The 17,335-nt window shown below is 54.5% G+C and overlaps 1 protein-coding gene across 2 annotated transcripts in view; it reads left to right on the forward strand.

Moving 5' to 3' along the window:
- LOC116943485 (uncharacterized) overlaps positions 1-17,335 on the forward strand; it is an 85,848-nt gene that overhangs the window by 46,209 nt on the left and 22,304 nt on the right. The window contains exon 1 of one of the 2 annotated variants that reach the window (XM_032956315.2): positions 6,914-7,331. The exons of the other annotated variant lie outside the window; for it this stretch is intronic. Within the exon in view, the coding sequence (XP_032812206.2) occupies positions 7,275-7,331 (57 nt within the window). The 5' untranslated portion in view covers positions 6,914-7,274. Of the gene's footprint in view, positions 1-6,913; positions 7,332-17,335 lie in introns of those variants that run through there. 2 annotated transcript variants of the gene reach the window in all.

Here is a 17,335-nt window from a genome sequence, read left to right on the forward strand (position 1 = left end):
GCTCCTCCTCCCCGGAGGAGTCTCTCCGTCAAGTCGCCTCCCGGAGCGTTCTGCTCGGCTACGTCGTCAGAACCTTTGCTCAAACCAGTGAACCTTTCACTCGCTCGTTGAAGGAAAATAATGAATGAAGACAAAATTGTAACCACGGCGATTTAACGAAGACGTCGGGCTGACGAATCTTAACAGTAGCGTCATGCCCTGATGAGAGTTTAACGAGAGTCAACACGTTGGTCAATGACAACACTGTTGCTTTGCAAGTGGAAATATACGACGGGCGATGGCCCTTCATAGCACATTCGTACGATCTCTGTATTGGGCTTTGATGAAGGGCCTCTGCCCGAAACGTCGCCGATCATATATATTTTTCTTGTAATTTTCCACAGGGTTATTGACGAATTTGAGGGAGTTGTTGACTCTGCTTGTGCACCGCTGCCAACGCATCGACAGCATCCCCACAGATCGCCCGGCTCGATGCGACGAGCCGGCATCGGCTGCGGAGAGCCATCGGAGCCCCCCTCGGCTTATCGCCCACTGGACGTCTGTGAAAAAAGAGCTTCACAGCTCATCGGATTCCTCCAGTATCAATACATATTCTGTTTCCGATCACTCGCGTTCGGTGATGGCACAGTGTGTCCGCGGTCGCACCGCGTCCCCAAAAGGACGCCTGCTGTGTCCGTCGAGAGGGGTGGAGAGAGGTGAGAGAGGAGAAAGGCTCCAGGAGATCGCTGAGCTGGCTCTCGCATGAAGTAGACTCCAGGGTTGATTGCACCTATTTTATTATTACACGCTTTTTATTAACTCACTGTCGTCTGTTGTATCCTCAAATCTTGTAACTCAATTTTTACCCACTTCCCAATGTGGTATCGACTGCAAACTTGGTATGCTTATGTCATACTGATGACAATACTATATTCAATAATTTAAAAAATATAGATATATTTTAAACATTTTTTTTATATGTTATGTTTCGGCTTGGGTCTAATTGTCCACGCTCAACTGACGTTGGCTGTACATCACCACGGCCCCTTACGTTATGGCAAGCTTCGGGGCCACTTCCTGGAGTCGTGGAGTTCTTCCATTAGTAGTACGGTACATTCCATTAAAGCGTGTTTTTTAAAAGTTTTTTTAAATATTACTTATTTACTTCTGTTTTTTTAATTTTAGCATGTAAGGCTCACCGAGCTACATAGCTCTTTTTCAGAAGCGACCTGGACACACATTTGAAAGCTCGCCGAAGTGGCTTCTCGCGTGGGAAATTTAAAGCAGCCTAATACTCTAAAACAAATGTTGCTTAATGTGGAGGGGAAACCCGGAGGACCCGGAGAAAGATTTACACGACCACAGGGAGAGAGAGACACCACAACGCCAAATATAGAGGCGTCAGGGTCTGAATGGAAATCCGTGACCCTCCTGTATACCGGGCGAGGTAGTCAACGTCTCGCCACCTTGGCGCCCCCTCCCCAAGCATCCAAACCTCGGTTCTACTTTAAAAAAATCGCCATGGCAGCGTGGAATGCTCTCATCGGAGTTACTCACCCCCGAAGAAAACACCAAAGTCGCTTCTTTATAAAAACAACAAAAAAAATTGCAAAACAGTGCTGCACCACGGCCGTCCCCCCTCCCCCTCCTCCCTCTCTCCCAAAAATTTACGATTTGAACTCGAATGTTCAAAAAAAAAAAGCGACGGACCCTGGCGTAAAAAAACCCCCCCAAAAACTTCAAAAGCGGAGAGCCGCGCGAGTCTTGGCGCTCGCCTTGCTGCGCAAAGTTTCGCGCCCCTCGACTTCCACGCGAGGTCTCGTCGTTGTTGTCCCTCCCCCTCGTCTTAAACTTTGTCGGCGCTTCTCCTCTTTGCTACCCCTGGCGGCGACTGCCGCCGCCGCCGCCGCCGAGCGAGCGAAGCGCTCTCCGTTTGAACTCCGCCGCCCACCCGCGGCTCACGGGAGCGGCCTCCTCCCTCTCTGTCTCTCTCTTATCTGCGACCGCTTTGATCAGAGCAGCCTGTCACACCACCGCAACCTGCACCTGCATCACCACAACCTGCACCTGCATCACCTGCACCACAACCTGCACCTGCATCACCTGCACCACCACCTGCATCACCACCACTACCAGCTCCACCATCTGCACCGCCAGCCGCAACCACCCCCACCGTGTCGAGCAACTCGGCCTCCGTCCGTGCTCTCTGAATTTCCTCCCATCGTGTCTCTCCCTCCCGAGTTCTCCGTAACCTTCGCTCGAACGTGTGTCGACTCTCATGGAAGACGACTTTCACGGTGCTGTTTGTTGTTGGCCGCTTGGCACTGTGCTCAGGGCACCCGTGACGTCAGGGTAGAAACTGCCACGCGTAGCTGCGTTGGGCACTTCGTTTCCAACCACGTTCCAATGTTAGCCCAACGTTGTGGCATGTGTGCTGGGTATACACGTTGCTCGGGCACCCGTTCGCACACGCTCTCATTCCCCCACCACCACCACCTCCTCCTGTGATTGCTCAGTCCTTCAAACCACCACCCCCATCATCATCATCCTCCTCCTCCTCCTGCCCACCCCTTCTCTGCCAGGCATCGTTGAGCAAGCCCACTCGCTGTGTTTGTCTCGCATCTCAACACTGCCACCCTTTTTACTCGCCCGGCGCTTGCAGGGGTGGTGCCGGTGAGCGAGATGGCACGGGGCGATGGAGGAGGGGAGGAGAGAGAGGGGGGGGGGTAAAAAAGTAGGAGAACGCGGCAAGAAGAAACACAGCCAGGAGGGGAGGACGTGCGAGAGGAGGGCGGTGGGGGAGAGAGACGGGAGCGATGGAGAGTGGAGGAGAGAGCGGGCAACACGGGGGTGGGGGGAGAAAGAGAGTGTGGGGAGTGGCCGCTAGAAACAAAACAAAGACGCGTGTGTGCGTGCGAGAGCGGTGCGTGAGAGAGCTTCTGAACTCCTCCGCGTGCGGCTCACACGGCGCAGCAGCAGCAGCAGCCCATGAGCTCATGGCCGTGGCGCCCGTGTTTGCGCTGGCGAACGTCTTGGTGGAGGAGGTTGGTGCTTGGGGGGGGGGGGGGTGGTGGCGGTGCACAAAGTGAGCTCGGGCTATGTGGGGCCGCAGGTGTGCGGCCAGCGTCACGGCGCCGGAATGCCTCGAAACACCGCCGCGGTGACGTTCACCGGCGCGCATCGCACAGGGGGTGCCCGTCACGGCCGTGAGCGAGACGGTGTGACACAGCAGCCCGCCCCCCCCCACCCACCACCGCGGCCCCCCGGGGCCCCCGGACATCATCGAGAGATCGCACGCACAGCGTCTTTTTTTTAGATCATTTGTGGACTCGCCACTGCCCACAACTCTCATCTCACTCCCCTCCACTCACTCTCCTACCTCTCATCTCACTCTCCTCACCTCCACGCACTCTCCTACCTCTCATCTCACTCCACTCCCCTCCACGCACTCTCCTACCTCTCATCTCACTCCACTCCCCTTCACGCACTCCCCTACCTCTCATCTCACTCCACTCCCCTCCACGCAGTCTCCTACCTCTCATCTCACTCCACTCCCCTCCACACACTCCCCTACCTCTCATCTCACTCCACTCCCCTCCACACACTCCCCTACCTCTCATCTCACTCCACTCCCCTCCACGCACTCTCCTACCTCTCATCTCACTCCACTCCCCTCCACGCAGTCTCCTACCTCTCATCTCACTCCCCTCCACGCACTCTCCTACCTCTCATCTCACTCTACTCCCCTCCACACACTCCCCTACCTCTCATCTCACTCCACTCCCCTCCACGCAGTCTCCTACCTCTCATCTCACTCCACTCCCCTCCACTCACTCTCCTACCTCTCAGCTCACTCCACTCCCCTCCACACACTCCCCTACCTCTCATCTCACTCCACTCCCCTCCACGCACTCTCCTACCTCTCATCTCACTCCACTCCCCTCCACGCAGTCTCCTACCTCTCATCTCACTCCACTCCCCTCCACTCACTCTCCTACCTCTCATCTCACTCCACTCCCCTCCACGCAGTCTCCTACCTCTCATCTCACTCCACTCCCCTCCACTCACTCTCCTACCTCTCATCTCACTCCACTCCCCTCCACACACTCCCCTACCTCTCATCTCACTCCACTCCCCTCCACGCAGTCTCCTACCTCTCATCTCACTCCACTCCCCTCCACTCACTCTCCTACCTCTCATCTCACTCCACTCCCCTCCACACACTCCCCTACCTCTCATCTCACTCCACTCCCCTCCACGCACTCTCCTACCTCTCATCTCACTCTACTCCCCTCCACGCACTCTCCTACCACTCACCTCTCATCTAACCCTGCTCGCGATGGAGATGTAACCACACCACGCTCTGCCACTCTTCCTCAAGCCCGCGGTGTCGGTCAGCCCAGGACAACAACAACCTCGATCTGTAGCAGCAAGATAAGAGCAGTTCCCCCCCCCCCTGCACACAGAGAAGCCCATCAGAGTCTGGCTCCACATCTGCCAGGTGCCTTCTCCAGGAGGAGTCCTCCTCGTTGCGGCGAATGGTGGCGACGTTCTCGCTCGGCATGTCGTGATGCATCGGTTTGAGTGGTAGCGCAAGGTTCGATTCCCGACTCGGGCTCCTATTTGTGTGGAGTGTGCAAGGTCTCTCCCCCCTGCTTTGAATGGGGTTCTTTCGTGTTCTCCGCTTTCGTTCTATAGCTAATGTGAGACGACGCAAGTCTGTGGGTCTCTACGTGAGAGTCTGTGGGTCTCTGTGTGAGAGTCTGTGGGTCTCTGTGTGAGTCTGTGGGTCTCTGTGTGAGAGTCTGTGGGTCTCTGTGTGAGTATCTGTGGGTCTCTGTGTGAGAGTCTGCGGGTCTCTGTGTGAGAGTCTGTGGGTCTCTGTGTGAGTGTCTGTGGGTCTCTGTGTGAGAGTCTGTGGGTCTCTGTGTGAGAGTCTGTGGGTCTTTGTGTGAGTCTGTGTGTCTCTACGTGAGAGTCTGTGGGTCTCTGTGGGTGTCTGTGTGAGTCTGGGTCTCTGTGTGAGTCTGTGGGTCTCTGTGTGAGTCTGTGGGTCTCTGTGTGAGTCTGTGGGTCTCTGTGTGAGTCTGTGGGTCTCTGTGTGAGTCTGTGGGTCTCTGTGTGAGTCTGTGGGTCTGTGTGTGAGTCTGTGGGTCTCTGTGTGTGAGTCTGTGGGTCTCTGTGTGAGTCTGTGTCTGTGGGTGTCTGTGTGAGTCTATGGGTCTCTGTGTGTGAGTCTGTGGGTCTCTGTGCGAGTCTACTGGTCTCTGTGTGGGTCTCTGTGTGAGTCTGTGGGTCTCTGTGTGAGTCTGTGGGTCTCTGTGTGAGTCTGTGGGTCTGTGTGAATCTGTGGGTCTGTGTGAGTCTATGGGTCTCTGTGTGAGTCTGTGGGTCTCTGTGTGAGCCTGTGGGTCTCTGTGTGAGTCTGTGTGAGTCTATGGGTCTCTGTGTGTGAGTCTGTGGGTCTCTGTGCGAGTCTACTGGTCTCTGTGTGAGTCTGTGGGTCTCTGTGTGAGTCTGTGGGTCTCTGTGTGAGTCTGTGGGTCTCTGTGTGAGTCTGTGGGTCTCTGTGTGAGTCTGTGGGTCTCTGTGCGAGTCTACTGGTCTCTGTGCGAGTCTTTGGGCCTCTGTGTGAGTCTGTGGGTCTCTATGTGAGTCTGTGGGTCTCTGTGTGAGTCTGTCTGTGGGTCTCTGTGTGAGTCTGTGGGTCTCTGTGGGTCTCAGTGTGTGAGTCTGTGGGTCTCTGTGTGAGTCTGTGTGAGTCTGTGGGTCTCTGTGCGAGTCTACTGGTCTCTGTGTGAGTCTGTGGGTCTCTGTGCGAGTCTACTGGTCTCTGTGTGAGTCTGTGGGTCTCTGTGTGAGTCTATGGGTCTCTCTGTGTGAGTCTGTGGGTCTCTGTGTGAGGCTGTGGGTCTCTGTGTGTGTCTGTGGGTCTCTGTGTGAGTCTACTGGTCTCTGTGTGAGTCTGTGGGTCTCTGTGTGAGTCTGTGGGTCTCTGTGTGAGTCTGTGGGTCTCTGTGTGAGTCTGTGGGTCTCTGTGTGAGTCTGTGGGTCTCTGTGTGAGTCTGTGGGTCTCTGTGTGAGTCTGTGGGCCCTTGTGTGAGTCTGTGGGTCTCTGTGTGAGTCTGTGGGTCTCTGTGGGTCTCTGTGTGAGTCTGTGGGTGTCTGTGTGCGAGTCTGTGGGTCTCTGTGTGAGTCTGTGTGAGTCTGTGGGTCTCGGTGTGAGTCTGTGGGTCTCTGTGTGAGTCTGTGGGTCTCTATGTGAGCCTGTGGGTCTCTGTGTGAGTCTATGGGTCTCTGTGTGAGTCTGTGGGTCTCTGTGTGAGTCTGTGGGTCCCTGTGTGAGTCTGTGGGTCTCTGTGTGAGTCTGTGGGTCTCTGTGGGTCTCTGTGTGAGTCTGTGGGTCTCTGTGTGAGTCTGTGGGTCTCTGTGTGAGTCTGTGGGTCTCTGTGTGAGTCTGTGGGTCTCTGTGTGAGTCTGTGGGTCTCTGTGTGAGTCTGTGGGTCTCTGTGTGAGTCTGTGGGTCTCTGTGGGTCTCTGTGTGAGTCTGTGTGAGTCTGTGGGTCTCTGTGTGAGTCTGTGGGTCTCTGTGTGAGTCTGTGGGTCTCTGTGTGAGTCTGTGGGTCTCTGTGTGAGTCTGTGGGTCTCTGTGTGAGTCTGTGGGTCTCTGCGCAGTGGAAACCCCAGCGTTGCGGCGCTTTCCGGAATCGCTGCCCGCCTCCCGGCACCGCCACCGGCACTCGACGCCCCCCCCCTCTCCAACTCCACCCCCCCCCTCCCTGACGTCACTTTCCTAAGCCGAGCGGCACCCGCGACCGGCCAAAGCAACGCGCGCCGCCTCTGACGCCTCTCGCACGCTCCGCGGAGGGAGGGGGGCGGAGGGAGTGGGGGGCGTGAAGGGGGGGGGGGCGCGGAGGGAACCGAGCTGGGTGGTGGTGTTGGGGGGGGGTCACGGCCGGCGGTGGCACCCGCGCATTTACCCCGGGGCCAGCGGGCAAGGCGGCTGCTGACAGCTCCACCACCACCACCCCACCCCCCGTGTACACTCGCGTGCCCGCACTTAGACCACCCGCTGGAAGGGGAGAGATAGAGGAGAGCGAGGCGGAGGTGGAGGGACGGGGAGGCGCTCGTAGGCCGATAAAAGTTCGTCTCGCCTGGGGGGGGGGGGCTGGCTTTATTCGCGTCCCGTCGCGACGTCTTCTGGGTTCTTATGAGCGGCGTCTGCTCATCGTCTCCGGGAGGAGGAGGTGGTGGAGGAGGAGGTGGAGGAGGCGGCAGCATCGCGCGTGATCGAGATGCTGGTGCCCAACTACTCGCAGGACGTGGGAGCCGGCCCTGCCGCCTTCTCGCTGGTAAAACTCGGCGGCGCGACACCGGATATCGGGGGGGGGGCCTTCCCCGTGCCGTGGGGGGCCTTCCCCGTGCCGTGGGGGGCGAGGGGGGGCAAGGAGGGCGGGGGGGTCACCGCGCCGCTCTGTGTCTCTCGGTGCCCGCTTGGTGAAGTTGGGGAAGCTCCCCGGACCGGTCCTGGTGACACTCGCCCACTGATGTTGACCCTGGCCCGGAATCGAACTTTGGTTCGGCGAGCGTACGCTGTGGGGGGGGGGGGGCACCTTTACCCACCCCTTAAACAACCCGCGTGGGTGAAGTATGGTCAAACAGCCCCCCTTCCAGTGGGGTTGGCGTGGAGAGGGGGGGGGGTGGTGCACGACATTCGGGTCGTCTCATCCCGGGGGAGTGAGGAGAGCTGTCAGCGTGACGAGAGGGGGCCTGGGATGTGGGTGGCTTTGGCTGTGAGGATCCCAGTGGGTATTGGTGGTGGTGCGGGGGGTGGTGTTTACTTAAATATCAGAGAGGCACGGGGCTTTGAATCGGAGCTCGCGTGCTGTGTTGCGGATGGATCGGTTTCGTATAGCGACTGGACCGCTGTTGTCGTGGCTAAGTCGGCATTGTGATCGCATCCAGCGTGTGACCGGCTCGGTGGCGTTGTGGCCCCGGGTTACAAGTGGTGTGTGGGACTCGGTGTGGCTCTGACCCACCCGCTCTCCTCCTCCTTACCCAAACCGAGTGGAGCTCCTCCACTTGTAAACATCCAGCCGGCGACGGTCGATCGGGGGGGGGGGCGCGATTTGAACTCGCTCGGAACTGTCGACAGTTTCATCCGAGTTCACACGACCCACCACCAACAACAACAACAACCCACCAACAACAACAACCCACCAACAACAACAACAACCACCCCACGCGCACGCGGCCCACACCCCCTGCCCTGGCAGGCCCAGGGGGGCTGCCCCCCCCCCCCAAATCTACACTCTAGATAGTCGACCCTTTTGCAATTCAGTCGACCCTTCTGCGTCGCGACTTTCCCCATCGCGGTTTCGATCCATCGCGGGGTCGTCGGCATCAGAAATTAACTGGGAATTTTTTTCGTGGGAATTTTTTTGGGGAGTTTTGCGAAAGTCGCAGACGACGCGCAAAAAAAGTTTAGCAACTCATGAAATACATATTTCCAGTACTGTAAAACATAAATATACTATGGTGTTTTTAGTGAGTTCAATTTTGTTATAAGGTGCCTCGCCAAGGGGACCGACAGAATTGTTCCACATCGTGGGGGGCCTGCGCCCCGAACCCCCCGCGATGTGTAAGGGTCCGACCGTATCTAGCTTGGTGCGGGCAATCCCATGGCAACCGCGGGCGTCTGTGTGTGCACCTAGCCTGGCACGAGCGTCGCCGTGGTGACGTCTCCGCCACAGTGGCGAATGACGGTGGTTGTTGTTGTCGTGGTGGTGATGATGCGAGTTGTTTTGTGGGCGTGCGTATGCTGTTTGTGAGTGAGTGAATTGTGTTGGTGAATGTGTGTGTGTGGTGTCGTGTGTGTGTGTGTGGTGTTGCGAGTGTGTATTCTGTGTGTTGGTGTGTGTGTTCTGTGTGTTGGTGGTGTTGTGAGTGGTGTAGTGTGTGTGGTGGTGGTTTTGTGTGTGGTGTTGTGAGTGTGTAGTCTGTGGTGTGTGTGTGCATTCTGTGTGTTGGTGGTGTTGTGAGTGTGTGTGGTGTTGCGAGTGTGTATTCTGTGTTGGTGTGTGTGTGTATTCTGTGTGTGTTGGTGGTGTTGTGAGTGTTGGTGTAGTGTGTGTGTGTGTGGTGTTGGTTTTGTGTGTGGTGTTGTGAGTGTGTAGTCTGTGGTGTGTGTGTATTCTGTGTGTTGGTGGTGTTGTGAGTGTGTATTCTGTGTGTTGGTGGTGTGTGTGTGCGCGCGCGCGTTTGTGAGTACTGTATGTGGTTTGGTGTTTGCGAGTGTGTGATCGGTGGGTGTGTGTGTTGGTGTTGACTTGTCTCTGTCGGTGTTTGTAAGTGTGTGTGTCGGTGTTTTAGAGTGAGTGTGTGGTGTTGTGTGTGGTGTTGTGAGTGTTGGTGTAGTGTGTGTGTGAGTGTGTGAGTGTGTGGTGTTGTGAGTGTTGGTGGAGTGTGTGGTGTTGTGAGTGTTGGTGGAGTGTGTGTGTATTGTGTGTGAGTGTGTAGTGTTGTGAGTGTGTGGTGTAGTGTGTGTGTATTGTGTGTGAGTGTGTAGTGTTGTGAGTGTTGGTGGAGTGTGTGGTGTAGTGTGTGTGTGGTGTTGTGAGTGTTGGTGGAGTGTGTGGTGTTGTGGGTGTTGGTGTAGTGTGTGTGTGTATTGTGTGTGAGTGTGTGGTGTTGAGTGTTGGTGGAGTGTGTGGTGTAGTGTGTGTGTATTGTGTGTGAGTGTGTGGTGTTGTGAGTGGTGGTGGAGTGTGTGGTGTTGTGAGTGTTGGTGTAGTGTGTGTGTGTGGTGTAGTGTGTGTGTGTATTGTGTGTGAGTGTGTGGTGTAGTGTGTGTGTGTATTGTGTGTGAGTGTGTGGTGTTGTGAGTGGTGGTGGAGTGTGTGGTGTTGTGAGTGTTGGTGTAGTGTGTGTGTGTGTGGTGTAGTGTGTGTGTGTATTGTGTGTGAGTGTGTGGTGTAGTGTGTGTGTGTATTGTGTGTGAGTGTGTGGTGTTGTGTGTGTGTGTATTGTGTGTGAGTGTGTGGTGTTGTGAGTTGGTGTAGTGTGTGTATTGTGTGAGAGTGTGTGGTGTTGAGTGTTGGTGTAGTGTGTGTATTCTGTGTTGGTGTAGTGTGTGTGTATTGTGTTGTGAGTGTTGTGTGTGTATTCTGTGTTGTGAGTGGTGTGTGTGTGTGTGTTTTCTGTGTTGGTATTGTGTGTGAGTGTTGGTATTGTGTGTGAGTGTTGGTGTTGTGTGTGTGTATTCTGTGTTGGTATTGTGTGTGTGAGTGTGTGGTATTGTGTGTGTGAGTGTGTGGTGTTGTGAGTGCTGGTGTAGTGTGTGTATTCTGTGTTGGTGTTGTGTGTGTGTATTCTGTGTTGGTGTTGTGTGTGTGTGTATTGTGTGTGTGTTGGTGTTGTGAGTGTATTGTGTGGCGCTGCGTGTGTTCGTGTGCGTGGGGAGCGGTAGTGTAGTGGTTAGCGCGCTGCGCTACGAACCCGGCGACGCGAGTTCGATTCCTGCGAATGGCCAACAACCAGTGACAATTATCTGAACCCTTCCTGGACCACCTCTAGGTCGACTCAGCCTCAAACGAGTACTTGGTGCTGTGTGTAAACATCGCCACTGGGGAGACAAAGGCGGCCGGCCGTGGTGTTGGCAACCCCCAACACCTCGTGTGCCGTGCCGGCCTTCAAAGGGTGCTCTCTAACAGCACTTGCCCCAACAATCTTTGTCTTTGAGCGAGTGTGAGTGAGTGTGTGTCAGTGTTTGTGAGTCAGTGGTAGTGATGATGAGTTCATGGTTGTTTGCGACCGCGTCTCCTCCTCCTCGTGTGCCGAGTTGTCCTCCGGCTGTGGCTAAGTGCGTTTTGTTTTCTCGTTGCTTGAGACGGCATCCTCGCTGGCTTGGCCCGGGCACCAATGACGGATGCTGTTGATGTTATTGTTGATGTTATTGTCGCAGCTGTTTCACTTGCGCGAGTGCATTGCGGTGGCCGCCGAGTGGACTTTGAAGAGTTTCTTACACCGTGGCCGCTGTCGGTGGGATGGTAAAATCGCCGGAGTCCCCGGCAAATGAGCGAGAGATGTCGTGGTGTTTGGTGGCGGTGGTCGTGGGGTGAGCTACAGTGCCAGGATTTGTGGTTATTCATGCTGCGTGCGTGTGGAAGTGGCAGCGTAGCCGTAGAGTTTTCGATTCCTGCCTTTTGCGGCCAGCAACACCTAGGTCCACTCGTCCTTAAATAAGTACCTGGGGCTGTGTGTCTCGTAAAGGTCGCCACACGGGGAGACAAAGGCGGCCGGGGGTGGTGCCGGCCACCCGGCCCAATCTTGCGCCGTGCCGGCCTTCGTAGGTGCTCGCCATAACAGCACTCGGCCCCGACTTCGTGTGAAGGCCTCGTGTGTGGGTGTGTGGGCATGTCTCCAAAGTGTGAACTCGTCCGAAACCTTGAACCCCGCGGCCGCCGGAGGGTGGTGGGGGAAACGAGACGCGGGAGACGAGGGACGCCTCCCGAAAGCTCGGACGAAACCGCGAATCGTAAAATAATGACAATGAGAAGCTCGCCGCAGACGCCGCCCGGCGTTAATTATCGAGATTGTAGACGAGGGGCGGCAGTGGGGGGGGCGCAGAGGAACCGGCTCGGAATCGCTTCTCTCACGAGGAGCACGGTGCCCGTCTCTCACGAGGAGCACGGCGCGCTCCGGTTTCCAGGGTCGTTTAACCGGCAACACGTGGGTTCACCACCTGGGTTCACCACCTGGGTTCACCACGTGGGTTCACCCGCGGTGTTGTCGGGGCCGCCACCGCCGCAGATTCAGGGTTCAGCACATTTCTCCAACCTCCTCCTCGGCTTCCTCCGCTTCCTCTTCTCCGGCTCGGCCCGGCATGGGTTGAGGGGAGCCCCTCACTCTTCCTGCCAGCGAGGCGATTTTGAGATTCCCGCCCCCCGAGAGTAAATTCCACAAAAGAAGAAGCGAAAGAAGTTGGCGTTGTCTGCATTCACGGACTGACTGTGATGAGTGGACAGTCACGGACTGACTGTGATGAGTGCACAGTAACAGACTGGCTGTGATGAGTGGACAGTAACGGACTGGCTGTGATGAGTGGACAGTAACAGACTGGCTGTGATGAGTGGACAGTCACGGACTGGCTGTGATGAGTGTTCAGTAACAGACTGGCTGTGATGAGTGGACAGTAACGGACTGGCTGTGATGAGTGGACGGTAACAGACTGGCTGTGATGAGTGGACAGTAACAGACTGGCTGTGATGAGTGGACATTCACGGACTGGCTGTGATGAGTGGACAGTAACAGACTGGCTGTGATGAGTGGACAGTCACGGACTGGCTGTGATGAGTGTTCGGTAACAGACTGGCTGTGATGAGTGGACAGTAACAGACTGGCTGTGATGATTGGACATTCACGGACTGGCTGTGATGAGTGGACAGGAACAGACTGGCTGTGATGAGTGGACAGTCACGGACTGGTTGTGATGAGTGGACAGTGACAGACTGACTGTGATGAGTGGACAGTAACAGACTGCCTGTGATGAGTGGACAGTAACGGACTGGCTGCGATGAGTGGACAGTAACAGAGACTTCCTGTGATTAGTGGACAGTAACAGACTGTGATGAGTGGACAGTAACAGACTGGCTGTGATGAGTGGACAGTAACAGACTGGCTGTGATGAGTGGACAGTAACAGACTGACTGGCTGTGATGAGTGGACAGTAACAGACTGACTGTGATGAGTGGACAGTAACAGACTGACTGGCTGTGATGAGTGGACAGTCACAGACTGACTGTGATGAGTGGACAGTAACAGACTGACTGTGATGAGTGGACAGTAACAGACTGGCTGTGATGAGTGGACAGTAACAGACTGACTGGCTGTGATGAGTGGACAGTAACAGACTGACTGTGATGAGTGGACAGTAACAGACTGACTGGCTGTGATGAGTGGACAGTCACAGACTGACTGTGATGAGTGGACAGTAACAGACTGACTGTGATGAGTGGACAGTAACAGACTGGCTGTGATGAGTGGACAGTAACAGACTGGCTGTGATGAGTGGACAGTAACAGACTGGCTGTGATGAGTGGACAGTAACAGTGACTGGCTGTGATGAGTGGACAGTAACAGTGACTGGCTGTGATGAGTGGACAGTAACAGTGACTGGCTGTGGTGAGTGGACAGTAACAGACTTGCTGTAATGAGTGGACAGTCACGGACTGGCTGTGATGAGTGGACAGTAACAGACTGGCTGTGATGAGTGGACAGTAACAGTGACTGGCTGTGATGAGTGGACAGTAACAGTGACTGACTGTGATGAGTGGACAGTAACAGACTGACTCTGATGAGTGGACAGTAACGGACTGACTGTGATGAGTGGACAGTAACGGACTGACTGTGATGAGTGGACAGTAACGGACTGACTGTGATGAGTGGACAGTAACGGACTGACTGTGATGAGTGGACAGTAACGGACTGGCTGTGAGTGGACAGTAACGGACTGGCTGTGATGATTGGACAGTAACGGACTGACTGTGAGTGGACAGTAACAGACTGACTGTGAGTGGACAGTAACGGACTGGCTGTGATGAGTGGACAGTAACGGACTGGCTGTGATGAGTGGACAGTAACAGTGACTGGCTGTGATGAGTGGACGGTAACAGTGACTGGCTGTGATGAGTGGACAGTAACGGACTGGCTGTGAGTGGACAGTAACGGACTGGCTGTGATGAGTGGACAGTAACAGACTGGCTGTGATGATTGGACAGTAACAGACTGGCTGTGATGAGTGGACAGTAACGGACTGGCTGTGATGAGTGGACAGTAACGGACTGGCTGTAATGAGTGGACAGTAACAGACTGGCTGTGAGTGGACAGTAACGGACTGACTGTGATGAGTGGACAGTAACGGACTGACTGTGATGAGTGGACAGTAACGGACTGACTGTGATGAGTGGACAGTAACAGTGACTGGCTGTGATGATTGGACAGTAACAGTGACTGGCTGTGATGAGTGGACAGTAACAGTGACTGGCTGTGATGAGTGGACAGTAACAGAGACTGGCTGTGATGAGTGAACAGTAACAGTGACCGGCTGTGATGAGTGGACAGTCACGGACTGACTGTGATGAGTGGACAGTAACAGTGACTGGCTGTGATGAGTGGACGGTAACAGACTGGCTGTGATGAGTGGACAGTAACGGACTGGCTGTGATGAGTGGACAGTAACTGACTGCCTGTGATGAGTGGACAGTAACAGACTGGCTGTGATGAGTGGACAGTCACGGACTGACTGTGATGAGTGGACAGTCACGGACTGGCTGTGATGAGTGGACAGTAACGGACTGGCTGTGATGAGTGGACAGTAACGGACTAGCTGTGAGTGGACAGTAACGGACTGGCTGTGATGATTGGACAGTAACAGACTGACTGTGATGAGTGGACAGTAACGGACTGACTGTGATGAGTGGACAGTAACGGACTGACTGTGATGAGTGGACAGTGACAGACTGACTGTGATGAGTGGACAGTAACAGACTGGCTGTGATGAGTGGACAGTAACAGTGACTGGCTGTGATGAGTGGACAGTAACAGACTGGCTGTGATGAGTGGACAGTGACAGACTGACTGTGATGAGTGGACAGTAACAGACTGGCTGTGATGAGTGGACAGTAACAGTGACTGGCTGTGATGAGTGGACAGTAACAGTGACTGGCTGTGATGAGTGGACAGTAACAGTGACTGGCTGTGATGAGTGGACAGTAACAGTGACTGGCTGTGATGAGTGGACAGTAACAGAGACTGGCTGTGATGAGTGGACAGTCACGGACTGACTGTGATGAGTGGACAGTAACAGACTGGCTGTGATGAGTGGACAGTAACAGACTGGTTGTGATGAGTGGACAGTAACGGACTGGCTGCGATGAGTGGACAGTGACAGACTGTGATGATTGGACAGTAACAGAGACTGGCTGTGATGAGTGGACAGTAACAGACTGACTGTGATGAGTGGACAGTCACAGACTGACTGTAATGAGTGGACAGTAACAGACTGACTGTGATGAGTGGACAGTAACAGACTGTGATGAGTGGACAGTAACAGACTGTGATTAGTGGACAGTAACAGACTGGCTGTGATGAGTGGACAGTAACAGTGACTGGCTGTGATGAGTGGACAGTAACAGTGACTGGCTGTGAGTGGACAGTAACAGAGACTGGCTGTGATGAGTGGACAGTAACAGACTGGCTGTGATGAGTGGACAGTAACGGACTGACTGTGATGAGTGGACAGTAACAGACTGGTTGCGATGAGTGGACAGTAACAGACTGGCTGCGATGAGTGGACAGTAACAGAGACTGGCTGTGATTAGTGGACAGTAACAGACTGTGATGAGTGGACAGTAACAGACTGACTGTGATGAGTGGACAGTAACGGACTGGCTGCGATGAGTGGACAGTAACAGACTGGCTGTGATGAGTGGACAGTAACAGACTGACTGGCTGTGATGAGTGGACAGTCACAGACTGGCTGTGATGAGTGGACAGTAACAGACTGACTGTGATGAGTGGACAGTAACAGACTGGCTGTGATGAGTGGACAGTCACGGACTGACTGTGATGAGTGGACAGTAACAGACTGTGATTAGTGGACAGTAACAGACTGGCTGTGATGAGTGGACAGTAACAGACTGTGATGAGTGGACAGTCACGGACTGGCTGTGATGAGTGGACAGTGACTGGCTGTGATGAGTGGACAGTAACAGACTGGCTGTGATGAGTGGACAGTCACGGACTGACTGTGATGAGTGGACAGTAACAGACTGTGATTAGTGGACAGTAACAGACTGGCTGTGATGAGTGGACAGTAACAGACTGGCTGTGATGAGTGAACAGTAACAGTGACTGGCTGTGATGAGTGGACAGTAACGGGGACTGGCTGTGAGTGGACAGTAACGGACTGGCTGTGATGAGTGGACAGTAACAGACTGGCTGTGATGATTGGACAGTAACAGACTGGCTGTGATGAGTGGACAGTAACGGACTGGCTGTGATGAGTGGACAGTAACGGACTGGCTGTAATGAGTGGACAGTAACAGACTGGCTGTGAGTGGACAGTAACGGACTGACTGTGATGAGTGGACAGTAACGGACTGACTGTGATGAGTGGACAGTAACGGACTGACTGTGATGAGTGGACAGTAACAGTGACTGGCTGTGATGATTGGACAGTAACAGTGACTGGCTGTGATGAGTGGACAGTAACAGTGACTGGCTGTGATGAGTGGACAGTAACAGAGACTGGCTGTGATGAGTGAACAGTAACAGTGACCGGCTGTGATGAGTGGACAGTCACGGACTGACTGTGATGAGTGGACAGTAACAGTGACTGGCTGTGATGAGTGGACAGTAACAGACTGGCTGTGATGAGTGGACAGTAACGGACTGGCTGTGATGAGTGGACAGTAACTGACTGCCTGTGATGAGTGGACAGTAACAGACTGGCTGTGATGAGTGGACAGTCACGGACTGACTGTGATGAGTGGACAGTCACGGACTGGCTGTGATGAGTGGACAGTAACAGTGACTGGCTGTGATGAGTGGACAGTAACGGACTGGCTGTGATGAGTGGACAGTAACGGACTAGCTGTGAGTGGACAGTAACGGACTGGCTGTGATGATTGGACAGTAACGGACTGACTGTGATGAGTGGACAGTAACGGACTGACTGTGATGAGTGGACAGTGACAGACTGACTGTGATGAGTGGACAGTAACAGACTGGCTGTGATGAGTGGACAGTAACAGTGACTGGCTGTGATGAGTGGACAGTAACAGACTGGCTGTGATGAGTGGACAGTGACAGACTGACTGTGATGAGTGGACAGTAACAGACTGGCTGTGATGAGTGGACAGTAACAGTGACTGGCTGTGATGAGTGGACAGTAACAGTGACTGGCTGTGATGAGTGGACAGTAACAGTGACTGGCTGTGATGAGTGGACAGTAACAGTGACTGGCTGTGATGAGTGGACAGTAACAGAGACTGGCTGTGATGAGTGGACAGTAACAGAGACTGGCTGTGATGAGTGGACAGTAACAGAGACTGGCTGTGATGAGTGGACAGTCACGGACTGACTGTGATGAGTGGACAGTAACAGACTGGCTGTGATGAGTGGACAGTAACAGACTGGTTGTGATGAGTGGACAGTAACGGACTGGCTGCGATGAGTGGACAGTGACAGACTGTGATGATTGGACAGTAACAGAGACTGGCTGTGATGAGTGGACAGTAACAGACTGACTGTGATGAGTGGACAGTCACAGACTGTGATTAGTGGACAGTAACAG

The sequence above is a fragment of the Petromyzon marinus genome, chromosome 18 (genome assembly GCF_048934315.1).
Source record: "Petromyzon marinus isolate PM22_M1 ecotype Great Lakes invasive population chromosome 18, UKy_Petmar_22M1.pri1.0, whole genome shotgun sequence".
Lineage (NCBI taxonomy): Eukaryota > Metazoa > Chordata > Hyperoartia > Petromyzontiformes > Petromyzontidae > Petromyzon > Petromyzon marinus.